The sequence below is a fragment of the Podarcis vaucheri genome, assembly GCF_965113315.1.
Source record: "Podarcis vaucheri genome assembly, chromosome: 13".
Lineage (NCBI taxonomy): Eukaryota > Metazoa > Chordata > Lepidosauria > Squamata > Lacertidae > Podarcis > Podarcis vaucheri.
The window spans coordinates 4792281-4806543 of record NC_138751.1 but is presented as its reverse complement, the minus strand read 5'-3'; the positions used below and the strand labels follow the sequence as shown (position 1 = coordinate 4806543).

Below are 14263 nucleotides of genomic sequence, written 5' to 3'. Positions count from 1 at the left end.
AGGTTACACTCCTTCTGTGATGTATGTATGATGTTTCTGGGGGTGGTCTTGATCTACAAGGTGGCAATTTCAAAAGTCTTTATAAGGCCTTGCACACCATTTTTCTGGGTCCCTCCTCTCCTTCAGGTGAGGGGAGCACCCTGTTGCAACAGATCAATAAAGGCCAAGCCTACAGGCTGCTGTTTTGCTCCAAGTAATCCTGGTTGGGGTCTTTGTTTTGTTTTTTTAGCGGGACGCGGGTGGCGTTGTGGATAAAAGCCTCAGCGCCTAGGGCTTGCCGATCGAAAGGTCGGCGGTTCGAATCCCCGCGGCGGGGTGTGCTCCCGCTGCTCGGTCCCAGCGCCTGCCAACCTAGCAGTTCGAAAGCACCCCTGGGTGCAAGTAGATAAATAGGTACCGCTTACCAGCGGGAAGGTAAACGGCGTTCCGTGTGCTGCGCTGGCTCGCCAGATGCAGCTTTGTCACGCTGGCCACGTGACCCGGAAGTGTCTCCGGACAGCGCTGGCCCCCGGCCTATAGATGTGAGATGGGCGCACAAACCCCAGAGTCTGTCAAGACTGGCCCGTTCGGGCAGGGGTACCTTTACCTTTACCTTTAATCCTGGTTGGGGTCTTTGTTTTTTGTCCAAGGGAGCCCTCGGATTTTTCCGTTAACAGGATGTCCAGAAATCCCTGCCTTTTGCATGTCCGGAATGTAACCTCTGCCCCTTTTCCCATCTGTCCCTGCCCGTGGCTGGTATGCGACGCCCCCCTCCCATCTAAAGGGGGCCACCTTTCGACCAAAACCCTCACCCTAAATGACCTCCTGGTTTGCTTGCCCATAGCCCAGCCCTGCTTGGGTCAAGACTGCTTCAAGGAGGAGGTGAAAGTGATGCAAGCTCATGCCAAAAGAAGTTAATTTTCACCGGGGGGGGAGGAACCTTGTCGCCTTGTTTATGGGTCAGGGTTTGCAAACCGGCACAGCTCCCCAAGAAAACAGCTGAGCGTCAGCAAATTGAGATGGCCTAGTGACCCAAAGCCTTGGGGGGGGGGGGAAGGGACCCCTCCCATTGTCAAATCCAGCGAAGCAGGAAAAAGGAGAACATCGCTTCAGTAGATCAGAGTCCAGGCCAGGAGAGCAGAGAGCAAGGATCTCGGAGAAGGCAGCATGAGTTACATTATACGCCCCTGGGTCGCAGGAGACCTTAAGGCCATCATGCGACTTATTAGGGTAAGAGATTTGGGGGGTGGGAGGGCAGGAGAGCACATAGAAAGCAGGAGATTTGGGTACAGGGAGTGCCTTAGACCCAGAGCTGGATTACTCCCCACCCCCTTTATGGTTGGGGTGTACGGGGCATTCGGGAAAGGGAAATTACCGTATTTTTCGCTCGATAAGACGCACCAGACCACAAGAGGCACCTAGTTTTTGGAGGAGGAAAACAAGAAGAAAAAAAATTCTGAATCTCAAAAGCCAGAACAGCAAGAGGGATCGCTGCGCAGAGAAAGCAGCGATCCCTCTTGCTGTTCTGGCTTCTGGGATAGCTGCGCAGCCTGCATTCGCTCCATAAGACGCACACGCATTTCCCCTTACTTTTTAGGAAGGGAAAAGTGAGTCTTATAGAGAGAAAAATACAGTACCTATGTTGAGGGACACGTCGTGCTCCTGGGGTGGTTCGTCCACCTCTGGACCCCATCCTGCGTTCTGCTCTCACCTGCGGCTCCGAGAAGCTGTCGGCGTGCGACAGCGGCCACACACCGGGAACGGCTTCAACCGGCCGGCTGAACCAGGCGAGGGGAGCCAGTGGGTCTCAAAGCCTCTAGGAGTTAGGGACCTCCTCTGCCTGTGAGGACAGACTCTAGAAGATGGAGCAGACGAGACCAGGAGCGGGTCTAATGGTCAAGAGGGAATGAGGGGCAAATGGGGCTCGTCCACCTAGGAAGAGAGCCCATCTTGGAGAAGGAAAACTGATCCTCAACCTCCTCTGCCTTGCCGGACATCTTCAGGATGTGCTGGGCCAAAGGGTAACCTGAGTAACACGGTCCAGATCCAGTCCCGTATCCAAGGGTTCTGCGAGGAGTCAGTCCAACAGAGCCAAGGCAGGAAACCAGGCAAGGTCAGGCACAGGATCACAGGCAGGTTCTGGCAAGCAGCAACGTTGCTCCCACAACCTGGGCCCGGGTCCGACAGCCTTTTATCTTTGTCGGGGTAACGGCCGGTCCTGATCCCCCGGCGACTCACCTCCCTGTCTCACCCAAAGGCAAGCACTCCTCCTGCGAGTACTCAGGTCTCTCCTTCTCTCAGACCTCAGTCTCTGCAGCTCAGGAGATGTTGGTGGGTTCCTAGACCCAGAGGCCACCTCAGCCTCCCCTGACCCAACCGGTAGTGGAGTAGCTGTAAGTGATGGCCCAGCTGGAGGCAATGAGGTCATCCCCGCATCTGGAGCCAGGGCAGGATCAGGCCCCTGACTCGGCCCAGCTGGTGTTTGTTGCAGGGGGACCTGTGCAGACTGGGGCTTTTCAGGATCAGGCTCCATACTTGGTTCAGCTGCCGCCTGGGGCAAAGGATCCGGTGCGGACTGAGACTCCTCTGGCTCCGAGTCCGAGTCCCAGGCCATCACACAGGAAAAGAAAAGGCTCTGGAGGAAACCCTACACAAATCTGGAGTGGAGTCCCTAAGAGGGTTGGATAAGGCCTTCTACGCCTCCTTCCAGCAACCCCTGGAGGCGCACTCCATTGCCTCTCAAGATAAACAAACCATTCGTTTGTTAACTTTGCATTCCGCCCGCTCAAGGTGGCGAACATTTGTTATTTATTCATGTATCACATTTACTGACCGCTTTGATCTTCCCAGGATCTCAAGGCGTTGTGGATAGCTCTCTCCCCGCCCCCATTTCATGCTCACAACAACCCCGTGAGGTAGGCTAGGCCAGGCACCGGCAAACTCAGCCCTCCAGATGTTTTGGGACTACAACTCCCATCATCCCTAACCACTGGTCCTGTTAGCTAGGGCTGATGGGAGTTGTAGTCCCAAAACCTCTGGCGGGCCGGAGTTTGCCTATGCCTGGGCTAGGCTAAGGAGACAGCGACTGGCTGAGTGGAGGATTTGAACCCTGCTCTCCCAGGTCCTAGGCCGATGCAGTGACCACTATGCCACACTCGGATGGGCAGTCTGAAATCCTGGAGAGCTGCTGTTGCCATTCAGTGTAGGCAATGCTGGGGTGGATGCACCAATGGTCAGAGTCAGTAGAAGTCAGTTCCCTATGTCCCTACAATGTGGCTGGCATTGTAATCCAAGGGCCTTGCATGACTCATACACAACATTTTGCTTCTTCCAGGAATCTGCAGCTTTCCACAAAGCTTTGGACCAGCTGACAACCACCCCAGAACGTAAGGAAAATTCTGCAGCAGTGTTTCATGGGGTTGTTTTTGTTTGTTTTGATTTTGAGTTTCAAAGCTTTACTGCAGGACAGTCTTAAAAGAGTTGAAAATAAAGCTTACAAAGATACCAAGTACAGTGGTGCCTCGCAAGACGAAAAGAATCCGTTCTGTGATTCTCTTCGTCTAGCGTTTTTTTCGTCTTGCGAAGCAAGCCCATTGGCGGATTAGCAGATTAGCGCTATTAGCGGCTTTTAGTGGCTTTTAGCGGCTTATCTGCTGATCGGATCAGCTGATAAGCGGCTTAGCGGCTTAGAAAAAGGGGGGAGGAAAAAAAACCAGCAGGAACTCGCAAGACATTTTCGTCTTGCGAAGCAAGCCCATAGGAAATTCGTTTTGCGAAGCACCTCCAAAATGGAAAACTCTTTTGTCTAGCGAGTTTTCAGTCTTGCGAGGCATTCGTCTTGCGGGGCACCACTGTAATACATCTGAGTTCTCGGGTTCCATTTTCTGCCAAAAGAGACCACTCGGGTTTTCAGCAGTGAGTCATTATTTAGCCCAGGGTTTTCCAAACTTGGTTCTCCAGCCGCTTTTGGACTACAACTCCCATCATCCCTAGCTAACAGGGCCAGTGGTCAATAATGATGGGAACTGATGATGGCAGCATTTCGTATTTAAATGGATTGCAGCTGGCACACTACCCTGTAACCTTGAGAGATGGCATCTCTCCCCACACCCTCCTTGACAGCAGCCCTAGGTGCTTCCAGACTGTCACCTGTTTTGGGTGGGAATTCCCCCCGAAAGATCAGAGGGGTGGTTTTTTTGCAATAAGGAAAGTGATGGGAAAATGCAATGGGGAAAGTACAGTGGTACCTCGGGTTACAGACGCTTCAGGTTACATATGCTTCAGATTACAGACTCCACTAACCGAGAAATAGTACCTCGGGTTAAGAACTTTGCTTCAGGATAAGAACAGAAATCATGCTCTGGCTGCGCGGCAGCAGCAGGAGGCCCCATTAGCTAAAGTGGTGCTTCAGGTTAAGAACAGTTTCAGGTTAAGAACGGACCTCCAGAACGAATTAAGTACTTAGCCCGAGGTACCACTGTATGAGATAAGATTCGCTTTGATGAACCGCCGTCTAACCTACCTGTCAACAAATCAAGATAAATGCTCTATAAATGGGACGCCTGTAGGATAAGAGTATTCCCAGCCTTCCCCCCGGTTTCTGAATTCTGCCTTTTGCAAGACCTTCAGATTCTACAGTAGTAGAAAGCAAAATGGCTCTCACAAACTGGGATTTGGTTCACCCCGATCTCCATAACAAATATCAATCTATCGATCTATTGATCTATCTATTGTCTGTCTGTCTACAGTGGTACCTCAGTTTATGAACTTAATCCGTTCTGAAAGTCCGTTCTTAAACCAAAACCATTCTTAAACCAAGGCACGCTTTCCCTAATGAGGCCTCCCACCGCTGGTGCCCTTCCACCATTCAGATTCTGTTCTTAGACTGAGGTAAAAGTTAAAGCTATGATTTTCCCAGTAGTGATGTATGGAAGTGAGAGCTGGACCACAAAGAAGGCTGATGGCCGAAGAATGGATGCTTTTGAATTCTGGTGCTGGAGGAGACTTTTGAGAGTCCCATGGACTGCAAGAAGATCAAACCTCTCCATTCGGAAGGAAATCAGCCCTGAGTGCTCACTGGAAGGACAGATCCTGAAGCTGAGGCTCCAAGACTTTGGCCACCTCAGGAGAAGAGAAGACTCCCTGGAAAAGACCCTGATGTTGGGAAAGATGGAGGGCGCAAGGAGAAGGGGACGACAGAGGACGAGATGGTTAGACAGTGTTCTCGAAGCTACCAGCATGAGTTTGACCAAACTGCGGGAGGCAGTGGAAGACAGGAGTGCCTGGCGTGCTCTGGTCCAGGGGGTCACAAAGAGGCGGACACCACTAAACTACTAAACAACAACAAATTATGCATTTTGTTACTATAGTTATTGCTATAAACTCAAATTTCCAATACATCTATTCTTAATTCTCTTCACAATAATTTATAAATTACTCCTTACAAAACTTCTTTGAACCCAACAAGCGATGTCAATTGATTACAATTGCTTTCCAGATATGTCGAAAACTTCTTCCATCCCTTTAGGAAAGTTTGGTACTGCTTGTTCTGAGCTTTCCCTGTTAGTCTCGCCATCTTGGCATAGTTCATCAATTTCTCTTGCCACTCTTCTTTAGTTGGTATTTCTTCTTGTTTCCATCTTTGGGCTAATAGTGTCCTTGCTGCAGTTATCACATATAAAAACAGGTTTTTTTTAACCATTGTTATGAATTTTTGTACCCACAATAGCCAATAGAAGGCCTTCTGGGGTTTTTTAAACAAATGTATATTTCAACATTTTTTCCTTCTCATTATAAATCATTTCCCAGAAGTCCTTCACTTTCTTACATTCCTACCACATGTGGTAAAAGGTGCCTTCTTTTTCTTTACATTTCCAACATTTATTATCTATTTTATACATTTTGGCTAATTTTGCTGGTGTTCTATACGTATATACCACCATCATTTTAATTTATTTTATTTTTATTCATTTTTAAACATATCAGTTCCAACAGTCATACAACATATCTTCTCATCTTATACAATATTTTAGACTTCCATCAACACCTCTGGTGATTTTCCGTTCTTTATCACTTATTCTGCATTTCTTAATTTCTGTATTACATTTAATTGTCCTTAACTAATAATTCTTTTCATATACAGATAGGTAGCCGTGTTGGTCTGCCATAGTCAAAATAAAAAAATTCCTTCCAGTAGCACCTTAAAGACCAACTAAGTTAGTTCTTGGTATGAGCTTTTGTGTGCATGCACACTTCTTCAGATACACTGAAACAGAAGTTGCCAGATCCTTCTATATAGTGAGAAGGTGGGGAGGGGTATTACTCAGAAGGGTGGTGGGAATGGGAGATTGGCAGATAGCTGAGATGAATTCTTTTCATAGTCATTCTTGCAGTATTTCAAATAGTCCACCTTACAAAACTTCTTGCAGTCCTACTAGCGTAGTCTGTTCATCACAATTGCTTTTCAAAAAGTTCATATATTTACTCCAGTCTTCTAAGAATCTCTGATCCTGCAGGTTTCAAATCCTTCCTGTTAATTTATCTAATTCTGCATAGTCCATCAACTTCATCCTCCATTTCTTAATAAATGTATATTTCAACATCTTTTTCATCTCATTATATATCATTTCCCAGAAGCTTTTCACTTTTTTACATTCCCACCACATGTGATAAAAGTTCCTTCCTTTTCTTTACTATCTATCCTTCTATAGACCACCATCATTTTCATAGTGTTTTCTTTCAATGCACTACATGCAGTAAATTTTATTCCCTCGTTCCATAATTTTTTGTATATTATGACCAATATCTATAGCCCAATGAATCATAACAGTGTTTTAAATAAATCTGTCCCTTTCTTCCTAGTTCTCAGAAAAGATGGCTTTGAGAAAGATTCCACCTTTGGGTGCCTCGTAGCTGAGCTGCCTCCGGAACAGAAGAGCAAAGACGGTAAGCAAAAGAGGCGGACTGAGCCTTGCAAGGGAAAAAGCTCAACTTCTTTTTGGCATGGGCGGGAAAATGGAGCAGCGTTGCCTAGTGGGTGGGGAAAGCCAAGGAAACTGGCTATATATATAGCTCAGCAGGTAAGGGACAGAAATACAAAACCGGGATGATTATCAAGATGAGGAACGATTGTCGGGGTTGTCGATTTATTATGCGATACGCTGCGGGGTGAAGGGAGGTGGAGACGGCCGCTAAGCAGGATGTCTTCAAAAGAGAATTAGGCAAATTCGTGGAGGAAGAGAGGGCCATTGTTGATGATTTGACGTTTTCATCCCCAAAAAGTTTTTGATTTGAGTTTCTACTGAAATGAGGCTGCATTTTAATGTTGTATTTTGATCTTGTTTTTAAGTCAACCTGGCCTTGGGCTGGTTAACATCCCATAATATCCTTTTAAATAGGTTTGTGGGAGGTTTATATTATTGGTTTGGTTTGTTCTTGTTTTTCTTATGTATGTATTTTGTGTTTTTATCTTGTATATTGATGCCCTGAGATCTACAGATGAAGGGTGATATACAACTTTAATAAATAAATAAAAACAAAAACAAAAACTACTGTATTTTTCCGTATACAGTCATACCTCGGGTTACAGACGCTTCAGGTTGCGTTTTATCAGGTTGCGGACCACCAAAACCCGGAAGTACCAGAACGGGTTACTTCTGGGTTTCGGCGCTCGCGCATGCGCAGAAATGCCAAATCGCAACCCGCACTTGCACAGATGCACCACTGCAGGTTGTGGGCGCTGCGGGTTGCGAACGTGCATCGGATCACGTTCGCGACCCGAGCATCCACTGTATAAGACTAGGTTTTTCCCCTAAAAAATAATGTCCAAAATTTGGGGGCGTCTTATACACAGGGCCATCCCATTTTCTTAAATCAGGATCCCCCAAAAAAGGGGGTGTCTTATAGACGGGAAAATATGGTAATCATAAAACTGGAGGTGAACTGATGCTGAATTTGGGATTCCGCTGGTGTTGGGAATTATCGCCCAGCCCATTCCCTTTTAATATGCTTTTTAATTTTGCTCCTCCTCCCTGCTCTCCAGGTCGCACAATAGTCGGGTACCAGTTCCATTACCTGTCCTACTGCACGTGGCACGGCGGAATCCTCTTCGGCGAAGATCTCTACGTTGTGCCGGAATTCCGAGGTACTCGGGAAGTTGGGTGTCTCTGAGCATGTGTAGAGTGCACCCCTCTCTCTTCTCACTGAGCGCACAGACCATAATCAGTAAACTAGGATGAGGAATAGTGAAGGATCGGAGGGCAGATAAGTGGGGAAAACTTCATAGCCTTTTTTGGGTCCATTTTATGTGTTTGCTGGATGGGTCTGACACATAGCTGTCAACCGTCCCTTATTTGGCGGGAAAGTCCCTTATCCCAGCGCTGTGGGATAAGCGCTGTGTCCATCAGCGCTGTGCTGATGATGTTAATTTCCCAGGTTTCAAAGGAAGCAGCTCCTCTCCCTCCCTCCCTGCCGGCCAGGGAAGAGGGAGGCTCCAACTGTGTTGCTTGGCTGTGTTGCTCACCCAATAAGAAGTCTGAGAATGACTGGGGGTGGAGCTTGCATGCCTTGTGCCGATCAAATCGGCCGCCTTGCCTGGGGACTCGCCTTTGCTCAGCGCTTCCCAGCGGAGAGGTGACGGTGGTTTTCCTTGCTGCATCCGCTTTGCTGGGTTGCTGCGCTGTGCAAACCACCACTTGAGGCTTCGTTTGAATGCTGGCTGACTAAAATCCCTTATTTTGGCTGCTAATCCCTTATTTTCAAGGCTGCTGGTCCCTTATTTTCAAATCTGTAAGTTGGCAGCTATGGTCTGACTGTTGGGGAAGTGGTTGTTGCAGTTGCAATAAAGTGTCTAGATAGTTGCCTGCCGATAAGAGTCAGTTCTGTTGTAAACAAAACCTGCCCTTCTTCCCTTATGGGGTATCCAAGAGCCTGTATAGAGTCCTTAAGTGGGTTCCCTATCAGTAGGAGAAAATAACAGAGGCCAAACAGAGAATATTGAGAAGCAAAGCGGCTAGTAAGCTTGATCTTTATTAAAGCTATTGCAACAGTGTCCTCATACATAAATTCCCACAACAGTTCTTTCACCCAGTTTCGCCTCTGGCCCTGCCCATCTCTGGTAAGTGGCCCCCAGAAGGTTGTGCGCATGGGAATCTGGCCCTCAGACTAAAAAAAGGGTTCACACTGCAACTGCTTTTATAAAAAAAAGTCCTGAAGCGAATGAAACCTGTGTCCGCACGTCTGCGCGTGTGCAGGTTGCGTTCCGGCGCTTCGACGCATGCGCGTGATATCATTTTGAGCATCTGCGCATGCGTGCACAGCGAAACCTGGAAGTAACGCACTCCGTTACTTCCGGGTCACCGCGGAGCGGAACCCGAAAATATTCATCCTAGGACTTGCCAATCAGAAGGTTGGCGGTTCGAATTCCCGCGGCGGAGTGAGCTCCCGTTCTTTGGTCCCAGCTCCTGCCAACCTAGCTGTTCGAAAGCACGTCAAAGTGTAAGTAGATAAATAGGTACCGCTCCAGCGGGAAGATAAACGGCGTTTCCGTGCACTGCTCTGGTTCGCCAGAAGCGGCTTAGTCCTGCTGGCCACATGACCCGGAAGCTGTACACCGGCTCCCTCAGCCAATAAAGTGAGATGAGCGCCGCAACCCCAGAGTCGGTCACGACTGGACCTAATGGTCAGGGGTCCCTTTACCTTTACCTCTCTCTCTCTCTATCTATACATATATAAAATTTGGCAATACTGTATTAACTGAACCAAGCTGTGCTGGGCCCAGGGGTAACCCGTGAAATGCAATCCGGTCCCAGTCCCAAATCCAAGGGTTCTGCGGGGAGTCAGTCTGACAGGGCTGAGGCAGGAAACAGGTACAGGATCTCAGGCAGGATCTAGCATACAGCAATGTTGCTCCCACAACCTGGGGCGGGGTCCAGCAGCCTTTTATCTTTGTCAGGGTAACGGCCGGTCCTGCTCCCCCAGCGACTCGCCTCCCTGTTTCGCCCAAAGGTGAGCACTCCTCCTGCGAGTACTCGGGTCTCTCCTTCTCTCCGACCTCAGTCTCTGCAGCTCAGGAGACGTTGGTGGGTTCCTAGACCCAGAGGTCGCCTCAGCCTCCCCTGACCCAACTGGTAGTGGAGCAGCTGTGAGTGATGGCCCAGCTGGAGGCAACGAGGTCATCTCCGCATCTGGAGCCAGGGCAGGATCAGGCCCCTGACTCGGCCCAGCTGGTGTTTGTTGGAGGGGAACCTGTGCAGACTAGGGCTCTTCAGGATCAGGCCCCAGACTTGGTTCAGATGATGCCTGGCTCCGAGTCCGAGTCCCAGGCCATCACACAAGCAGATTTTTTTAAACCGAGAAAACGCTCAAAGCCTAGTTCAGAATGTCCACAGCTAAAAATGAAGTGTGATTAACTTGTTCATTCATTTTTCCCCGTTTTCCCAACCAGGCAAAGGCATTGGCACGAGTTTAATGAATAAAGTGGCAAAGGTGAGGCTGAACAGGTGTGTGTGTGTGTGTGTGCGTGTGTGTGTGTTTGTGCTGTTGTTGCTGTTGTTGTTGTTGTTGTTGTTGGGAAGGAGCCTGGCTAGCCACCCCTGACTGAACCAGGCCAGAGTGTGAATGGACTATTTATCCGTTTCTTACATTTACCCCGTATTTTTCGCTCTATAACACGCACCTGACCATAACATGCACGTAGTTTTTAGAGGAGGGAAATCCGTAGGCATGCCACCCGTAGGCATTCCCTCCATAACACGCACAGACATTTCCCCTTACTTTCTAGGAGGAAAAAAAGTGAGTGTTATGGTGCAAAAAATACGGTATACCACACCTCCTCGCCCAAGGAGCTGAAGGTGGTGTACATAGTTCCCCCCCCTCTTCATCATATCCTTGCAACAACCCTGCAAGTAGGTCAGGCTGAGACCGTCCCAGTACATTTCTGAGCACAATTCAAAGTGTTGGCGTTGACCTTTAAAGCCCTCAAAGGCCCAGTAGACCTGAAGGAGCATCTCCACCCCCATCGTTCTGCCCGGACACTGAGGTCCAGCTCCGAGGGCCTTCTGGCAGTTCCCTCCCTGCAAGAAGCCAAGTTACAGGGAACCAGGCAGAGGGCCTCCTCGGCAGTGGCACCCTCCCTGTGGAACGCCCTCCCACCAGATGTCAAAGAGAAAAATAACTACCAAAATTTTAGAAGACATCTGAAGGCAGCCCTGTTTAGGGAAGCTTTGAATGTTTAATAGGTTATTGTATTTTAGTGTTTTATTGGAAGCCGCCCAGAGTGGCTGGGGAAACCCAGCCAGATGGCCGGGGTATAAATAAATATATTATTATTATTATTATTATTATTATTATTATTATTATTATTATTATTATTATTATTATTATAAGCCCATTTCTCTGCTGAAAGAATTATTTAGACGCTGTCGTTTGATGCCATTTTACCATTGTACTGTTGAGAGTGTATTAACTTATGGTCTAGGTGTGTGGTTTGGGACTTGCATGGTCAGGGAAAAAACAAACGCTGTCCAGGGTTGTAAAGAGTGCGGAGAGAATAACTGGGTGCACTCTTCCCACCTTGGATCAAATCTACGCTTCCAGGTGCCATAAGAAAGCTGCAGAGATAGTGCAGGATAGTGCGCACCCCGGAAATGATCTCTTTCAGCTTCTGCCTTCTGGAAGAAGGAACAGGGTTATAAAGACTAGGACTAGCCGCCTGAGAAACAGTTTCTATCCAAATGCGATTTTGGTTTTAAACACAGTGTAAGGTAGTCTCTATGGGAGTATGTTGTATTTAATTATGGGGTATCAGTGTTTTTAGGGGGCTAACCAGACTGGGATAACTGGGATAGCAGGCTTGTTGGTTTTTGAATGTCTGGTGTAGATTTTTTCAATTTCATTGTTCTGTATGGGACAATGACAATAAAAATACAATGTGTGTATCTGAAGAAGTGTGCATGCACACGAAAGCTCATACCAAGAACTAACTTAGTTGGTCTTTAAGGTGCTACTGGAAGGAATTTTTTTATTTTGACAATGACAATAAAGATTATCATATCGTAAAGGTTCCCAGGGATTGTAACTACGGTACCCAAAATTCTTTGAGGCAGATGTTCTTAAGGTTGTACGTTGCCTAAGATCTTTTGATAAAGGGCAGTTTTATTCCTGTTTAGACCCACCCACCCAGATGCTTAGAAGGCTGAGATGATGCTAATCTGCTTTTAGGATTTTAACTGCCATGTGTTTTAAAGTTGAGTTGCAGATTTCACTTGTTTTTCTTGCTTTTATCCTTTTTTTTGTAAACTGCTTTCAGCCCCCCTCCCAATGAAGAGGTATTTTAAAAAATTATGAAATAAAATTAATAAATAACGGCCTCCAATTCTGCCCCCACCCCCTCAGATCGCGTTGGAGAAAGGCTGTTCCGAGTTCCGATTCATCTGTGCCCGGTGGAACCAGCCGGCGATGGATTTCTATGCCAAATTGGGAGCCGTGAACGTCACTATTCAGGACCACTGGCACCTCTGCCACATCGAAGGAGCGCATGTCCAGAAGCTAGCGCAGCAAGCGAGGAAATAGCAGCCGAGATATAATGGCAGTAGTTGTTTGGCCCAGAAAATTATTCAGGATTCCTTTTCATGCCCCTGGCTCCAAGCCCTAGAGGCCATTTTGGCAAAGGTTTAGGCCCACTCCTGTTGGACGGACCTTCACCAAGTCAGGCGCCCTCTGGGAATTTTGGACTACAACTCCCATCAGACCCAGGGAGCTCGGCTGTGCTTGCTCAGGATGATGGGAGTTGTAGTCCAAAGCATCTGGGGGCGCCTGGTGGATGAAGGTTGTGCTATACCCAGAACCCCTGTCTGTCTCTCTCAGGAACCCCGGAGTCCTGGTTCCTTAGGCTTTCTTCTGTCCCCGCAAATCCTGCTTTTCTTGATAATCTTTTCTTGATCTTCCAAAAATAACATATATAAAAACAACAACAATACAAATCCAAAACAAATCAAGCTGGCTTCCCTTCCTAAGTCCCATTATTACACAAATTACCGTATGTCCATTGTTCGATTTTAAAACCATATAAATTAACTATTGTCCATTCATATCCAAATTACAATTAGTCCTAACACGCTGCTGATGTATTAACCTGGGTACAATGCTTCTGTGTATAGATATAGATATAGATAGTGAAATATACTCAGAGTCGCAAAGTGATTTCATGCTCTTTATTCAGCTCATAGTGGTGAGGAGGAATGAATGAAAGTCCCCTCACAGTATCTGCTTTATATACATTATTTACACAATGGGCTGCACGTGATTGGCTAATTCCGGAATTCTACTGTCGGCCAATCAGGTTGTGGATTCACTTCTATCTGGAGCAGGATTGGGTGGTTCCTGCCAACCAATCATACTGCTGCATTGTTCTAGGACCAATCAGACTGCTGCATTCTGAATCCTATTGTTCTAGGACCAATCAGACTGCTGCATTTTGGATCCTATTGTTCTAGGACCAATCAGACTGCTGCATTTTGGATCCTATTCAACTCAGTACATAACAGATAGATATATAGATGTGTGTGTGTGTGTGTGTGTGTGTGTGTGTGTGTGTGTGTATATATATATTTGCTTTCGTAGATTTTCACGGGTACAGGAATGTAGGTTTTGGTGTCTTCGGGTGTCTTCCCGTGTAAGAGTCGGGGTGTCTGGGCGACGTTTCGACGAGGTCTCACTCGTCATCTTCAGGCTGGTGCTTTCGGCTTCTTGTTACTGGAACAGAGCAGAATCTGGTGTTTGAGTTCCTATAAATACTGTTGAGGGGTGTGGTATATAGCCTCCAACGTTCTGGGCAGAGAGGAAGTTCCTAGATTAGTGTGCCTTTTCTTCTTTTGTTCCTTAATTACTTGAGGGATATCTTGAGTGATTTCATGAGTGATATTCTGAATACCACTGGGTGGGTCATTAAGTGTAGATTAGTTGCTAAAGCTTTCGTGTCTTGACCTCTTGAGCTTGTGAAGAGTTTTTCTGAGAAGATGGCTGTGCTGCATTTAGTTGTGCTCTGGCTTGGCTTCGTGTATAGGGGCGAGCTGCAATTTTGTGCCTTGTGCCAGCCAGATCTGTGTAGGGATTGCAGGGGGGTGCAGCATCCGGAGGTGCCACTATAGTTTGGCTACTGGATGGAGTCTGTAGTATGTCTGTGGAGAGGGTCTGGGTTTGGGTCTGGTGTGGTTGATTGGTGACGGCGTTCTGTGTGCCTCTGGTTCTGGTGTCGGTTTTTGTGGGGAGGGCTAATTTCCAGATG

General features: G+C 47.4%; 1 protein-coding gene and 1 long non-coding RNA gene across 3 annotated transcripts in view; both read left to right on the top strand.

Annotated features, from left to right (window-relative positions):
• Positions 1-14263, top strand: part of LOC309518156 — a 350853-nt gene that overhangs the window by 311784 nt on the left and 24806 nt on the right. The gene's annotated exons all lie outside the window — the stretch shown is intronic.
• LOC309518100 (thialysine N-epsilon-acetyltransferase-like) lies at positions 905-12979 on the top strand. 2 transcript variants are annotated; one of them, XM_082197933.1, is made up of 6 exons: positions 905-1209; positions 3314-3365; positions 6841-6924; positions 8021-8122; positions 10424-10480; positions 12373-12979. In XM_082197933.1, the coding sequence occupies exons 1-6, from the start codon at positions 1147-1149 to the stop codon at positions 12561-12563; spliced, it is 549 nt and encodes a 182-aa protein (XP_082054059.1). In that variant the 5' UTR covers positions 905-1146; the 3' UTR covers positions 12564-12979. The 2 variants fall into 2 exon arrangements, with proteins under 2 accessions (XP_082054059.1, XP_082054060.1); XM_082197934.1 differs by having other exon boundaries at positions 911-1209; positions 10424-10464.